Here is a 14,551-nt window from a genome sequence, read left to right as displayed (position 1 = left end):
CGCCTTCTCTGTATCCTACTGTCTCATTTCACCCCATTTCCTCTCCCTATCCCACCACACTGTTATCTCTGCCTTCACTCAGCACACTTTGCTTTACTCTTCTGCACAAACCCACAAAAACCCACCTTTTCTTTTAGCCTTTTCTGATGGCGAGTGGGGGTGGATATGGGGATGCAAACCAGAAAGTGGACTATGTCTTCAAAGTAGTCTTGATAGGGGATTCAGCCGTGGGGAAGTCTCAAATTCTGGCTCGGTTTGCAAGAAATGAGTTCAGCTTGGATTCTAAAGCCACCATTGGAGTCGAGTTCCAAACTCGAACTCTTGTCATTCAGCATAAGTCCGTTAAAGCCCAGATCTGGGACACTGCTGGCCAAGAACGGTATGGATTTGATGAACCTGTTAATCTGTTTTTCCCGTCAAGTTTGGATTTTTATTTGTGGGTTTCTTCTATTTAGATGTTTTGGTATGGTCTTGCATGTTTGGTTACTTTTATCAATGTTAAATCTTTTGTTAGAATTTTAAGCTCTCTGTAGTTTCAAGCTCGTAGTAGTTTTGTTATCTTTGGTTGTCTTGTCGGTTGTGATAAAATTTTGGTGTTTACATTGAATAGTAGAAGTTAAGTTGGGATTTTGATTTGCATGTGCATGATTGGTTGTGAGTGTGATCTCTCTGTTGCTGACACATGCAAACACACTGAAAGAAAAGAAACAAAGAAATCTTGATTTGGAGATCATACTTAGTGACAATTATCGAAAAATGAAATGAAATAATATGTGTATTTGGGTATATTTTGATGTTCATTTGTTTACGATATGAAAGCATTTGTGATGCTGTCCACTGAATACAGATGATCTTGGATGCTTTTTTGTGAGGCTATGAGCTTATATAGTTGCGAGATTCATAATCCAAGATGGAAGTTATTAAGGATAAGGTCGAATTTTATTTATTATATACTTTTAGCACTTTTATGCTGGAGGGTGTTTTGGTAATTTTTTCATTTCATGGAAATTCCTGGTTTTCTATCCCATTTTTAACTAGTAATTGTTATTGGCTAAGGTCATTTCGTGCAAGGGGTCTGCTTATGAGATAGTGGTTTCGGTAACTTAGATTTGGTTTGGTAGGCAAGTTTTATGTTTTTCATTGGTTAATAACTCTCCTAGTACTGGTAGGTTTAGTTTTTTTTTTAATTATTCATTTATATTTTATTGGCGCCACTTTCACAAAGTATGTTGCATATCAAAAGCAAGCTTCCATTGTTGCTCATTTCTTGGGAAATTTATGTCGGCCTTCTAGGATTTCTCCTTTTGCTTCACTTTTTTCCCTTTAATACAGCTTGTGAATGTTGCTACATTACCAAAACATCCTTTTTTTTTGTAACTTTTTGGTCTAACTCGCTCTAGAGATTTCCATTCTAGATCAATTTTATTTTGAGTCTAAATATTCTTATTGCTTGTAAGCACGAGTATTACATTTTTTTCCAGCTAATGCATGAGTGCTCATGTTCTACTATAACATTATTTAGTTCTTCTTATTAGAGTAATTATTCTCATATCCTCCCCAGACCTTTATCAATTTTAGTTGAGCTGGTTCTGGAAGTGAAATAAATTAGATGCATTCCTAATGTAAGTGAATAAATTTCCAATCTAATAGTGGGTTCCTTGTAGAGGTATTGAAATGGGTGGCACTTTGGGTTTTAGCGGATTTAATTGAAAGATAAAGTAAGAGCAACTTAAATCTGTTTTGAATGATCCACCCCTACTGACATGTGGCCACAAGTTTTTCTGGGTGAACTCATTGCCAGATATGGGAAAATACGTTATTCGACCAGGAATATATATGCGTTACAAAACAATAGTTAAATGCACCATATTTTATGCATTGTAACGTTAAACCGCTAGGTGGCTGGGATGGCTGTTGACGCAAGTTAATAGGTATCAAATGTATTGAAACATATTTCTGGAAAAACGACACATCAATGTCTCTATGGCCAAGAGATGGTGCTCTAATTTACTTATTATGACAACTCTTGATTTGTTCTAGAACATGAGATTAGGATGGGAATGCATGGAAGCATGAACCACTATCATGCAAGAGACTTGAAACAAGGTAAGAAAATTGATTGCTCAAACTCTTTTGGAACTAATAAAAGCTCAAGTTGGTGTGGGCATGGTTTTTAGAAGATTACTAGTAACTAGAATACATCAACTAATGAGCATGTTTTACTTGAACAAATCTGTTCAAAAACCAATTTTGAATGATGCTAAAGGTTCAGCTCTTTCTGTAGGGCTAGTTTATGTAATCTTTTGTGCCTTTAGTGAGAGTGAAATTTTGTGGCTGCTGGTTTCGTGAACAGATACAGAGCTGTCACAAGTGCATACTACAGGGGAGCTGTTGGTGCGATGTTGGTGTATGACATAACAAAACGCCAAACTTTTGATCACATACCTCGATGGCTGGAAGAATTGCGTGCTCATGCTGACAAGAACATTGTCGTTATCTTAATTGGAAACAAAACTGATCTGGAAGACCAGCGAGCGGTACCAACTGAGGATGCCAAGGAATTTGCAGAGAAGGAAGGATTATTCTTTTTGGAGACCTCTGCATTAAATGCAACAAATGTGGAGACAGCATTCTTGACAGTTTTGACAGAGATTTTCTATATTGTTAGTAGGAAGACCCTCGCTGCAGGTGAAGATCAAGGTAATGGCAACCCTGCATCTTTAGCAGGCAAAAAAATACTTGTTCCTGGCCCTGCACAAGTAATCCCAGAGAAGAATAGGATGTGCTGTGCATCTTCATAATATCGTCGGTTTTGATTTGCCCTGTCCATTTTAGTGATTTTGGAAATATCTGTTGCATTGTGATTGTAAATCTTTCTTTTTTATAGCTTGCCTTGCATAAAGAAAATGATTAAAGAGTTTTGAGAAGATCAGATTATTGACGCTATGTTCGAGGTCATATTTGAGTACTGGCACACTCTTTTTTCTTTTCCTTTGTCATTGCTATACATATTGGTTCGTTAATTTATCTTTAGAAGAAGTTTCTGTTTCTTGGACATAAATTACAGGTCCTCTGTGTGCAAGTGGGGAATATTTGGAGTATCATGATTTTTCAGCTTGTGATGGTACTTCAGGATTTGTGACTCGGAAGTCCTTAATTACTGATGAGGACAGGGCCTAAATCATTTCATTGAGCTTTAAATGTTGAGAAGTGGAGATTCACCTGATGGAAATGAGTTTTTTTCCCCTTGATGTTTCCTGCTAGTTCGAAAACACTAGTACTGTTTAGTAACCAAGCTTGGATAGCCAGGGTTCTCGGGTGCTCAAGGAAAATATTCATGCGGGGTGAAATAGTAATGGTTGTGGGATGCGGCCGGGAACAAATCACAGATTTGAAGAAAATACAGGGCTTTTCACATAATAACTGAAAGGACTGGATTAATTCTTGGAAGCCAAAGGGATGATTCAAATTAGTGATTGAAGATCGATCACAAAAATCAATTATCTCTGGTTGCTACAAGATAGGTTCGATAAATTTATATATCCATGGCTGAGAACGTAATGCAAGGGATAAACAATGTATACCGAAGCGCCTAGCAGGCTAATTTGACAACCATTCGATATAGATAATCGCCATCAAAATTGTTGTTAGACATCATCATATTTTCAGTTTTCTTCCTTAATTTCAGCATCCTTCATCTCCACTACTGCTTCAGCTGCCTGTACAGAAGATGGCTTGTTTTCTTCGGATGAGGCCAAGTCTGTCTCTAAGTGCATTGGCATTCTCTCCAAGAGTTCCTGGCAGTCGATTGCTGTTACCATAACAGATATGCTATTCCTGCCCCTCCAGCACCCAATAGCAGTGCTAGATGCATCCACTTGGTAAGTATCTGGTGCCTTCTCATTATCTGCAAGAATGCAGGAAAAGTTAAAAGAGTAGAAGTAGACCGCATAAAATATTTTGGGATATCACAATTATTATTGCACAAACCTTTTATCAAAACCACAATGCAACAGCCCAACGACAAGTTGGATGCCTGGCTTCTAAATTCGGCATCAGTGAAATCAGCAAACTTGATGCTTTTATACTGCAGAAGATGTTTAAAGTCTACTGTAGATGCGTATAGAATCTGTTTCGTTACGTGCGGAAGCAGCAGTGGTAACCCTTCAGATGATATACGGAATGAACATGGTGAGGCTGTGCTTTCTTTTGATGTTTGCCGTTCCTGAGGTAAAAGCAAAGACAACTATGAGGTACAATGTAGCTAAGGAAACATTTAGAGAAATATAGCCTAGTATGGTAGAATAAGTGGCATTCTTCTCTTTTTCTTGGTTTTTAGAGGAAAGTTGGGGTTGCTAGGTGTTTCAGTTTCTTTATGAGAACAGTAATCTTCCCCTCCTTCTAGGTATAAAGTTCTTTCTCAAGTTCTTTGTCACCTCAAACGAAGTGTTAAACATGAGTAGGAAAATAACTTCACAGGAAGCTAAAGCAAATTGGAGACAACTTACAAACATCTTCACTCCAACTGAAGCTATCTTCAGTTGCTGACCGGCTAGAAGATTTAATTCAAGAACTTCCTTCACTGAATTTGACACATAATAAATTCTCTTCACGTGGCTTGTGTCACTATTCCTAGTAACAAGATGACCATTAAAAGGAAAGGATTCCTTGATGCCATAAAATTCCTTTATCTTGGACACGATACTGTCATCCCTGTAAAATATAACAGGGTCAACCCCTATCCACTTGCCCTGAACTTGTAACTTCCTTTTTCCTCCAACTACATCGGGACCAGATTTATTTCCATTAGAAGGTTGGATGTCCCCCGCTTCATTTTCTTCAGATGGAATACTAGGATCAGCATCCAAGACAGCTTCAGCCATTTCATCAGTATGTGAACTGACAGCTACTGTTTCAGGAACTTGGGCATCTGCCTCAGAAACTGGCCCATCTGTAACTTCAACAATATCTGTATCTTCTTTCACCTCACACGTGGCATTTTGAGCTTGTACATTCTTACTGGAACTCAACTTCCCGGTAGACCTGAGGGATTTCTTCTGAACAGCTGTGGAAGAATGAAAGTATGTTCTCAAGGAAGTGATGCATGAAACAATCAAATATTACTAGATCTCTGATGAAATTATGCATCTGCAGTTTAACAAATGCAATACGATTTGCTATATCCCTCATAGACCCCTCAGACTGCCAAAAGAACACTATTTACTGAACATTTTAGCCCCATAGACTCAGACTGTCAATCAATGAGAGACTCGTCATGTTCAAAATACTTGTCACTACAATAAGTACAACCAAGTCAACATCAACCCATATTTACCACAATTTTGACAAATATATGCAACTGAGGACATCTGGTGACAACTAATCCTGAACTGGCAAGTCAATATCTGGTTGGTCATACTGGGTCTTAAATTCCCGACTTGTCAATACTGATTGATCAAGGCTATCATGTAAAGTGTTACCTGGCAAAGCAGAAATCTTATGAAGCACAGCAATGAAAAAGGCTCCTGTGTTTTGATCATGAGGTGCTATCCTCATGCAATGCTCTAAAGGCAGAGTTGATTCCTCCACATCCAAAAGGTTAGTATTTGCAACAGAATCATCCTCCAACTCAATCCCATCTTCAGAGTTTCCGTTACTGATCTTAGTGCACAACTCCTCGGTGGATATGGCACAATCATTGTCAGAAATGTCCTCAAAGGTTCTGCCAGTAGGGAACATGCTAGGAACAACTGCAGCTTGGCGGTTTTCTGGGACATCTCTGTAAGAATTCAACCACAACCCTTTATCGCGAACCTGCATATGCAGATAGAAGAATATTATTAGTCAAATATTTCTCAAACGGTTGACCAAAAAAAAAGATCATAATAATCCAAAAAGAAGGCATATGGATATTTATGTAAAGAGAGATGAAGTCAGACATGTATCAAGAGTTTTTTCCCTACTAGTTGACATATATATACGTACATGCTATAGAAGTAGCAAATGCTTTTGAAAAAGGGGTCTCCACAAAATCACGAAGCAAAAATGAGTGCATCTTTCCACTTTACATTTTCTGCAACATTACAGTGCGTTTTTCACCATATCTAACTAAAGTGGGTGACTGGAGAAAATTTTCTCCAATTACTAAATGCCAACATGTGATGGATAAATATTGCCTCAGCAGCCATAATGTGACATTTCTCGTAGTATGTTTGATTACCAAAAGCTTGAAGTCTAAATCACAGGGTTGTTTGCCTTGGCTCCAAAAAAAAATTTGTTTTTGCTTCTGGATTCGTTTTAATACTTCTCTGTACAAGGGTGCATCGGTTGGCCTCAAGTCGGTGCATTTTAAAAACTTACCACTAAACATACATACATAAACCAAAGGAAAAAAATACTAGAGCGTAAAAACCACAAGACAGAATTTAAAGGAACAATGGATAGAGCACCACATAAAATGTTGATAGATCAAAAATCAACACTGCTAATGGCATAAATGGTGGATAACTTCATAAATTTAGTGGAAAAACAAAAGCTAAATTAGACAAGGTATGCTCATGGAATCAGAAGGCGGGACAAAGTACAGTAGACATTCAGAAAAATTTCTGATTTCACTTCTGTTTTTACATGTCAAAGCAACATTTTTCTAGTTAACTAATCCAGAACTTGATGAAATTATTGTTCTTAAGTCAAGTGTACGAGGAAAGAACCATCCATACTTTTAAGTAATTTTCCAGACAGGAAATACTGTTATATGAAAGTGTCATCTAAACATTCTTTCTACAATTTTTATTCCTGAGTGCACCAGCAGGTTTGCAAGGGGAGGAACAAGATTATTAATCAACTTTTGCTAAGCAGGACCACCAGCAAGCTAAATCTCATATTGACCTCAAAACTGAATATAAACAATCCACTCTCATGACAAACAGCCACCATATTCAGCAAAAGCTACCTGGGAAAGTGATAAAAGATCTCCCCTCTTTATAAAAAACAAGTGGACAAAGCCTAGCACCCTTACATTGAACACCATAATCAGAATAAGTATCAAATCAAAAAGCTGTTTGTCAGGCTAGTTTAGGAATATAACAGGATTGGGTTATTAGTTAACATGATTGTTACCCGTGGAGTAAGTTCTTCTGCTATACCCTTACAAGAGACTAAGAGAATTGAAACATAATCGCCCTCTCTCCGAAGTAGCCATTTAATGCCATTAAGTGACATTATGCATACTTAAGCAAATATGAGTGAATATGGTAATTGACAGATAAAACAATGACGAAAGAGACATCAGTACCACAGAGCACAAACCTTCCATTTCTTCAAACCTGGCCTGCGAACAAGCTGTGGTAGCTCACTTGAGACATCAACAAGCTCAACTGACCCTTTACATCTCCGCAAAATCTAAGAAAAACGCAAATGAAAAAGAACAATGAATTCAGCAACAATTGTTATTTTTTTCAGCTTTACAAGTAATGACAGTATTACAATAGAAAAATATGCACGATAATTAACAGGATCAACGGTTTGGAGCCATGAGATAATACAAAACACCAGATGCAAAACCAAAGAATAGTACCACATCAGAAATGACACTCGTATTGAAGAGAAGAAATAGCAGAACTAGTGGTATTGGAGCATATAACATCCTAACTGGAATTGTACCAAATATAACCCTTACATCACAAATAAAGACAAAAAGTCTCCATATCACAGAGAGAGAGAGAGAGAGAGAGAGAGATCAGATAACTATGCAGTCAGTCGTTCCAATCAACCAAAGGGAGAGCTAATGAAGTCTCTCTCACTCTCTCTCAAACACACATACAAAGATAGAAATTACATATATGCACCAAGAAAGATGGATATGGACCTTGGATGTGCATCTATCATGAAAGAGAGACCCTAACAATGCTGCTTAAAAATAACTATATAATACTTTTAGAACATTTTCAGCAGTACTAATAATCACCTTGATCTTTGTGTATGAGTATGTTTAGATTCCGTATTCTTAGTATAATTAAATGGTTATCATGAAAATACAAATGTGTAAAGGGCATTACTATTTCAACTTTTCACATAATTGTGTAACAAAGTCCAAAAGTCAATGGGTGGATGCCACCTTTTCTTGTTAAATAAAAACTAATGCAATTAGCATGCGATGATTACTACTATTTCTAGATTGCAGGCCTGAATTCTATCATAAATAAATTAAATACCTCAGCCACCACAGCTTCATTTTCAATTGGATTCATTGAGCATGTTGAGTAAACCATCCTTCCACCAACTTTAAGCAAAGACAAACCTACAGTAACCACAAAAATTTAAAGAAGGAGCAAAATTGAATGAACATCAATAAGGCAATATCTCTATTTGTCATCATCTGCATCATGGGAATGTTCAACTGGAAACTGGATCTCTCTTCATATGAAAGAACAAAAATGGTTTCTCTTCTTTATCTAAAAAGGGAATTGCTGCTCATTGCAACACTTGAAGTTGAATAGGAGCCCAACATGAGCTGCAGTAGTCTGTGAACGTCAAGTCTCAATGAGTATTTAGACATTTTAATTGAACTCGAGAACAATCAAAGGCTAACCATGGAACATTTTTGTTATTTGTTCTAGTCTTCTACACAAGCTCTAAATGCTGAGGACAGATCTATTTATTCATCTCTATTTGGTCCTCCCAGCACAAATAAAATGAAATTAGTGTATAAAGCAGGAGAAACATCAAATAGACGATACTAGAAACAAACTAATTTCTCATCAACAACATGCTTGCCTACAATCAAGGATTAAATTCCAGCCCTCTAAACTGAACTTCTCCTATTCTGTAGATACATGATTAAAGAAACCAGCTTGACTTATCAACTTCCAGAAGAATTTAGTCATAAAAGCCATGTAAATTCATAATTCTAGTGTTAAAGTTGATTCTCCTGAGATGCAGATGCAAAAAGCTTTGTCTTCTTTCCCAGACCATCTAGTTATTTATATTGGACTTATATTAGTCATAAAGGTAAGAGTATGGATTTGCCTTAATATTGTCCACTATGAAAAATTTTACAGTATTGAGATTATTCATTCATAAAATCAATAGACAAGGCACCTCGCATTGCTATCAGAATCTGTAAGCCATGAAGACCATTGCCCATTCCTGGATTCCTAAAGCACAAGGTAAGGGAGAAAAGAAAAGCATGTGATTATACAATTCAAGACAAGTAACATGATAAGGACTAAAGTACTTAGTAAGAGTAGTCACCATTTCCTCCATATGTCAGGAGCCTTGCGCAGGGTACCATCACCACTACAAGGAACATCACACAAGACACGATCAAATAGAAGTTGACTAATATCTGGTTTCTTCACAATTCCACACTCAGAAGCATTCTGACAACTTCTATTATGATGGCAGCTCGGAAAGTGTTGAGCTTCATGAGTTGTGACTATCAAGTTGGCAGTGGACATTCTCTTGGTTTGGTGAATAAGAAGATTGCACCTTTGGATGTCAACATCATTTGCAACCACCTAGAATAATAGAAAAAAACCAAAAACCAAAATGATAACTGATCATTGAAACCAGCAAATTTAAGTCATGCAATGACAAGAGGAAGGAGCATGAAAAGAATATGAAGGAAGGATAAGATATGAACTCTCCGCTTCTATTCTGCATCCAAATTTACAGGCAAACAAGATAGCTACAATAAGAAAATAATACCAGTCCATCAGGTAAAGATCCAGGACTTGTTAACTGATGTATCATCTCAAGTAACTGAAATGTTTTCGACCCTGGAGCTGCACACACTACAAAAGCAAAAACATGTTAATCAGAATTACCAAGAAATATTAACTTCACAAAATGCAGCATTGATTGCTAATATATTCAATAATCAAGAGCTCAAGGGCTACTTCTTGCCATTAAAGACATAAAATAAAATGATATTTCAGTTAGCACATGAATGAAATTTACTTGCACATTGAACAGCGAAACTATATGAATAGCCATGAATTGGTAAAAGGAAGCTTACTATCAAGAACAAAATGGTGTGGACATACATCCAGAAACAGCGGAGGCACCTAAATCAAAATCAAATATATCAAAGTATGAGCTTCAACAAAACAAGGAGGCAACATGACATTCTATTTGACTTAAAGCAGATTAACTAAAATAGAGTATCCCAGAGTCCATCACTCATGGTCAATGTGAAGGTTGACCCACCATGCTTACAGCCTCTTGTCTTGTAATATTTCCAATTTCATTCTCTAGCTTTAAGAAACTGTGGAACCTGCAAATTTTTATCATAATCATGAAAATGTCAGTGATAATAATTAAAGTTTTACACAAGAAGCTACCTCTAGAAATTATGATTTCTTAAGCATTGACATAAAGGTTTACTCCTGTAAGAGAGTGTGTGTGTGTGTGTATAGATAGATAGATAGATAAACGGATAGAAAGATATATACATATATAACACATTTGGAAATGTTTAGCATAAAGTTTGCTTATTATCTCCCTTACTTTACATGTGCAATTATGATTAGATATATGAAACCAAAAAACACGGTAAACATGTCAGTTACCTTTCAAGAGTGTGGTTCTTACGCAGTTGCTTGCGAGAAAAATTTGAATGCCAAGCAAGATTATCAGGATACCAAGGCAATGGTCTAATTGCCTCCATCTCACTCCCATCAGTGCCCTGAAACAAATTTAGAAAATGAAGGAATAAAAGCTGATATCAGGATCTTGTAATAGCTGCATCAATATATCAGCTTATCATCTGATTGAAATTCATGCCAGTTTATAATTAAGTGATTGACCTCCGCCAGAAGAGACTTCATAAAGTCATTCTCCAACTGTGACCGGATATCGTTATAGAATGGACTACTGCAATAGTCAAAGGAGCAAAGAAGAATGATTCAAGTTAGTAAATACCAAAAGATAAAAAAAAGAAATTCACTCATACTCCAATAGCGACCAATTAGGTTTCATCGTGACCACCAAAGTTTCTCTTAATAACCATTTCAGTTCAGATCCTTTAAATGCATTCTTTAAAATTTCTGACTAGTTAAAATAGTTGCACAGATGGCTGTGTTGAGGAAAAAACCAAAAGAGACGATGTGGAGAAGTGAATAAAACTAGCTATATTCGCATGCTACCTGAATTACACTAAATCAAGCTGTATAAATCATACATGAGAATGTCCTAGTTCAGTCTCATCCATTCACCTCAACACAGCCAAGGTCAAACTCTAGCTTATTGCTTCCTAGCTTTGTTTCCTTAGACTTACAAAGAGCATTTATCTAAGCATGCACCAAAAGTGCTTTATTTAACAACAAAGTTTGTTACAACAAGTAAAAAGAAACAGAAATTCCCAGGCACAAATAGTGGGCAGATAGCAAACCCATCCAATGCACAAAATGACAAATATTAATTAGTGTAACAGTACGTTGGCAGAGCCAGGTACTTGATTGATGGAACCCATGAATAATGGGAGAGGATTATATCATTTCTTTTTTTATTTTTATCATTGAACACTGTACATCTATTGATGCTATTTTTGGTCTGAGCCCAACAAAACAGGTAAAATAGACTAGATATGGACTTCTCTACATGCTTGTCATCACTAAAAAGTTGACAAAGGGAAGCACAAAGAAACACATTTTTGGGGGCAGCAAAGAAAGATACTCATTACAAAAAGATCAAGAAATGACTAGGATCTTGAATCAACCATAGGAAATCAAACTTAAGGAACATTGGACATATAATCAAGCTTGAGTACGTTAAAGAACTACTCTCCCTTATTAACACTTCAGTCAATTTTAAAACCCAATTTCTAACCCTTGCCTTCCCCTATAAAATCAGGATGACATATTTACTTGTCTATTCATCCTTGTATGAACTTTTTCTACTCTATTGAGCAATTTTCAACAATTTGGTTATGGCCCAGTGAAATCACTCAGTTAAAGGATTAATGCAGACAAGATGGTTGCAAAAGCTACACATAGAGGCTTTTCATCCTTAATGAACTTTTGTTTAGCATAATGGAGAAGTTTAGTAGTTGATACAAGTATTTTAATAAGTCTTTGCATATAGTAACATCTCTTGATTCCAGCAAGGCCACAATTTACTACTCTGGTTATAATGTACAAGGATTGTGATCACATCATCCTCACCCAAGTTATCAACCATTTCAGTATCTTGCAACAACGTCTTGTAGTCAATCCTAAAACAACCCAGCTGATACCAACACTCAATCCCTAAAACCTTTAACTAAAGATAGCAAAACTAACCTTATTATCCACCCAAAAGAAAAAGCAAAATCAAATCACCATAAGAACAACGAGCCAACAAGTACAAAAAAAGCCAAGAAAACATGATAGAAAAACATCAAAAAACTTTGAAAAAGAACAAACTTTACCAACTAGAGTCTAGACAGACAGTACAACAAAAACAAGAAGAATATGAATAAGCCAAAAAAAATAAAATAAAACCATATACCTGGAATTAATCCTGAATGCAGCAGGCAATGCAGCCCTCAAACATTCCATGAAAGCATCCCATTCCTCTGCCGCCACTACTCCTTGCTCCTAATTTCCAATCACCCCAAAGACATTACTCACAAAAATTTTCCCAAGACATGGTTTTTAGCAAAGTATTGTCAAAAAGGGACAAGCCCAATCGAGAAAACACAAACATAAAGCGATAAATGCTAGACCGAAATTTGGACATTTTCAATTACCTTATAATATTCATCAAAGGAGGGATTTTGGGTGGTTAAGGGTTCCCAAGTGGGGTTAGTGGGATTATTGCTATTCTCATCAGGGTTATTGTTGTTGTTATCTTGGTTATCTGGTTGTTGTTCAGAATCAGATTTGTTGCGTTTCCAAACATTCTCTCTGCCCTGTTTAAAGTGCCTTCTTTGAGTTCGACTAGACCTGTTTCTTCCACCACCCATTTGTTGCTGCAATTCCTCTTCCTCCTCCTCTTTACTGGCCGTAGCAGCCGTTGAAGAGTGAAAACTCAGATGAAGGAAAGGAAGCAGAGGTACTTCCCCAAAGAAAAGTAAAGAAGAGGGAGAGGAGGAGGAGGAGAAAGAAGGGGAAGGGAGTTGCGGTTTGTTTGAGGAAGGAATGTTGAGCAAGAGTCAATGGGCTTTGACTACTGAATTTCAATATTTGTTTAATGGAGGCCCAGATGTTAATGGTTTACCAAATCTGGCCCATTGAGTAACTTCTAAGTCCACATTTAATTCTCAACCCATGACTTTCAAGCTTTTGGAAATTTATATCACAATCAGGAATTAAAAAGATTATAATCCTGTACGAGATTACTTGAAAAATGTTTTCATCTATAACTCCGTTTGGGTTAGCTATTTTTGGGGTATTTTTGAAATATTTTATTGTAATAATATATATGAAAACTTTTACTTTAGATGTTTTTTCGTGATGTTTTTTGAGGTATTTTTGGAAGATATTTTGAAGTATTTTTAAAATTAAAATTTTTTTTGGTATTTTAAAAAAATTTCCATCACTACCCACCACCTCTTCCCTTCCTCCTTCCTCTCTTTCTTCCTCCATCTCTTTCCTCCTCCATTTTCTTCCTCTCCCCATGTCTTTCCTTTCTCCTCTTTTTTCCCGCCATGCCTCACCTCACATCTTCCCCACCTGTCAAATTGAGGCCTCTAGTCACAACATCGCAACAAGATCATAGGCTCTGGTCGAGGCTAGATTTGGGGGAGGGGGGAAGGGAAGCGGTGGGGTATGGCTAGAAAGGGGAGGGGAACGGGAAAGGGAGGAGGGGAGGAGGAAGAGGAAGGGAGAGAAAAAAGGAGGAGGAGGAATAGGGAGAGAGAGAAAAGAGGAGAAAGATACATTAGTAAAATATCTCAATTGATAGTTAATATTGGGTAGTATATTGGAATTTCATACAACTAATTTTCACAATTACACACAATGATAGGGATTCAAAGCACTTAGGATCCAAGAATTTTTGAAATACTTGTTTTTCATATATAAATCTATAATAACACATTCAAAAAACAATTTCAAAAGCACACACAATCTTAAATAGGAAGAGGGAAAAGAAAAGGCAAGGGAAGGGAGGGGGATGGGAGAAGGGAGGGGAAGGGAGGAAGAAGAAGAGGGAGAGAGAAGGGGAAGGGTTGGTGACAGTGGTTCGTGCTGGTATTGGATGGTATTGGATAGTAGTGATGTTATTTTCTATATTTTAAAAAATGCTCTAAAAATATAAATTCTAAAAGCACTTCGAAATACATTTCAAAAATAACTCAAAAAAAGTCTAAAAAACACTTAACAATTTACAATAAAGTTTTTCACGTACACTATTTTAGTAAAATTTTTGAAATACATTCTAAAAACACATAAGTTGGATAGATTTACGGAAGGTCCAAAGCAGACAACCGGAGACAACGTCCAAAGGTGTAATCTGGGGCAAGGACAAGTGATTCAACAGTCAACACTCGTGACTTGTTGGGCACTATGACTGACAATCAGTAGTGTCAATTTTGAGGGGAAGGAGAAGGGAGACGGAGTTGGGGTTG

At 36.8% G+C, this 14,551-nt stretch overlaps 2 protein-coding genes across 2 annotated transcripts; one reads left to right on the top strand and one right to left on the bottom strand.

Annotated features, from left to right (window-relative positions):
- Positions 1-2,958, top strand: LOC113700090 (ras-related protein Rab11D). Its single transcript, XM_027220540.2, has 2 exons — positions 1-379; positions 2,354-2,958. Exons 1-2 carry the CDS (start codon positions 147-149, stop codon positions 2,799-2,801), a joined length of 681 nt encoding a protein of 226 aa, XP_027076341.1. The 5' UTR covers positions 1-146; the 3' UTR covers positions 2,802-2,958.
- Positions 2,959-3,460: 502 nt separating this feature from the next.
- Positions 3,461-13,084, bottom strand: LOC113700089 (uncharacterized). Its single transcript, XM_027220539.2, has 15 exons — positions 12,731-13,084; positions 12,490-12,578; positions 10,809-10,875; positions 10,572-10,687; positions 10,210-10,276; positions 10,019-10,067; positions 9,709-9,794; positions 9,253-9,518; positions 9,100-9,155; positions 8,214-8,299; positions 7,309-7,401; positions 5,481-5,814; positions 4,509-5,065; positions 3,991-4,225; positions 3,461-3,907 (listed from the first exon to the last, which is right to left on the bottom strand). The coding sequence occupies exons 1-15, from the start codon at positions 12,944-12,946 to the stop codon at positions 3,666-3,668; spliced, it is 2,559 nt and encodes an 852-aa protein (XP_027076340.1). The 5' UTR covers positions 12,947-13,084; the 3' UTR covers positions 3,461-3,665.
- Positions 13,085-14,551: the final 1,467 nt, after the last annotated feature.

This window comes from Coffea arabica, chromosome 7c (genome assembly GCF_036785885.1).
Source record: "Coffea arabica cultivar ET-39 chromosome 7c, Coffea Arabica ET-39 HiFi, whole genome shotgun sequence".
Classification (NCBI taxonomy): Eukaryota; Viridiplantae; Streptophyta; class Magnoliopsida; order Gentianales; family Rubiaceae; genus Coffea; species Coffea arabica.
Note: the sequence above shows the minus strand (reverse complement) of the source record. Positions and strands in the feature narration are given on the sequence as shown.

What these genes read in the sequence shown, in the direction of transcription:
- LOC113700089 (XM_027220539.2), bottom strand. Translation starts at nt 12,946, where the DNA reads ATGGGTGGTGGAAGAAACAGGTCTAGTCGAACTCAAAGAAGGCACTTT. An exon ending in GCATTCAGGATTAATTCCAG is followed by an intron (nt 10,876 to 12,489) that starts GTATATGGTTTT and finishes TGACTATTGCAG; the next exon opens with TAGTCCATTCTATAACGATA. An exon ending in GACAAGAGGCTGTAAGCATG is followed by an intron (nt 10,068 to 10,209) that starts GTGGGTCAACCT and finishes ATTTTGATTTAG; the next exon opens with GTGCCTCCGCTGTTTCTGGA.
- LOC113700090 (XM_027220540.2), top strand. Translation starts at nt 147, where the DNA reads ATGGCGAGTGGGGGTGGATATGGGGATGCAAACCAGAAAGTGGACTAT. An exon ending in GACACTGCTGGCCAAGAACG is followed by an intron (nt 380 to 2,353) that starts GTATGGATTTGA and finishes TTTCGTGAACAG; the next exon opens with ATACAGAGCTGTCACAAGTG.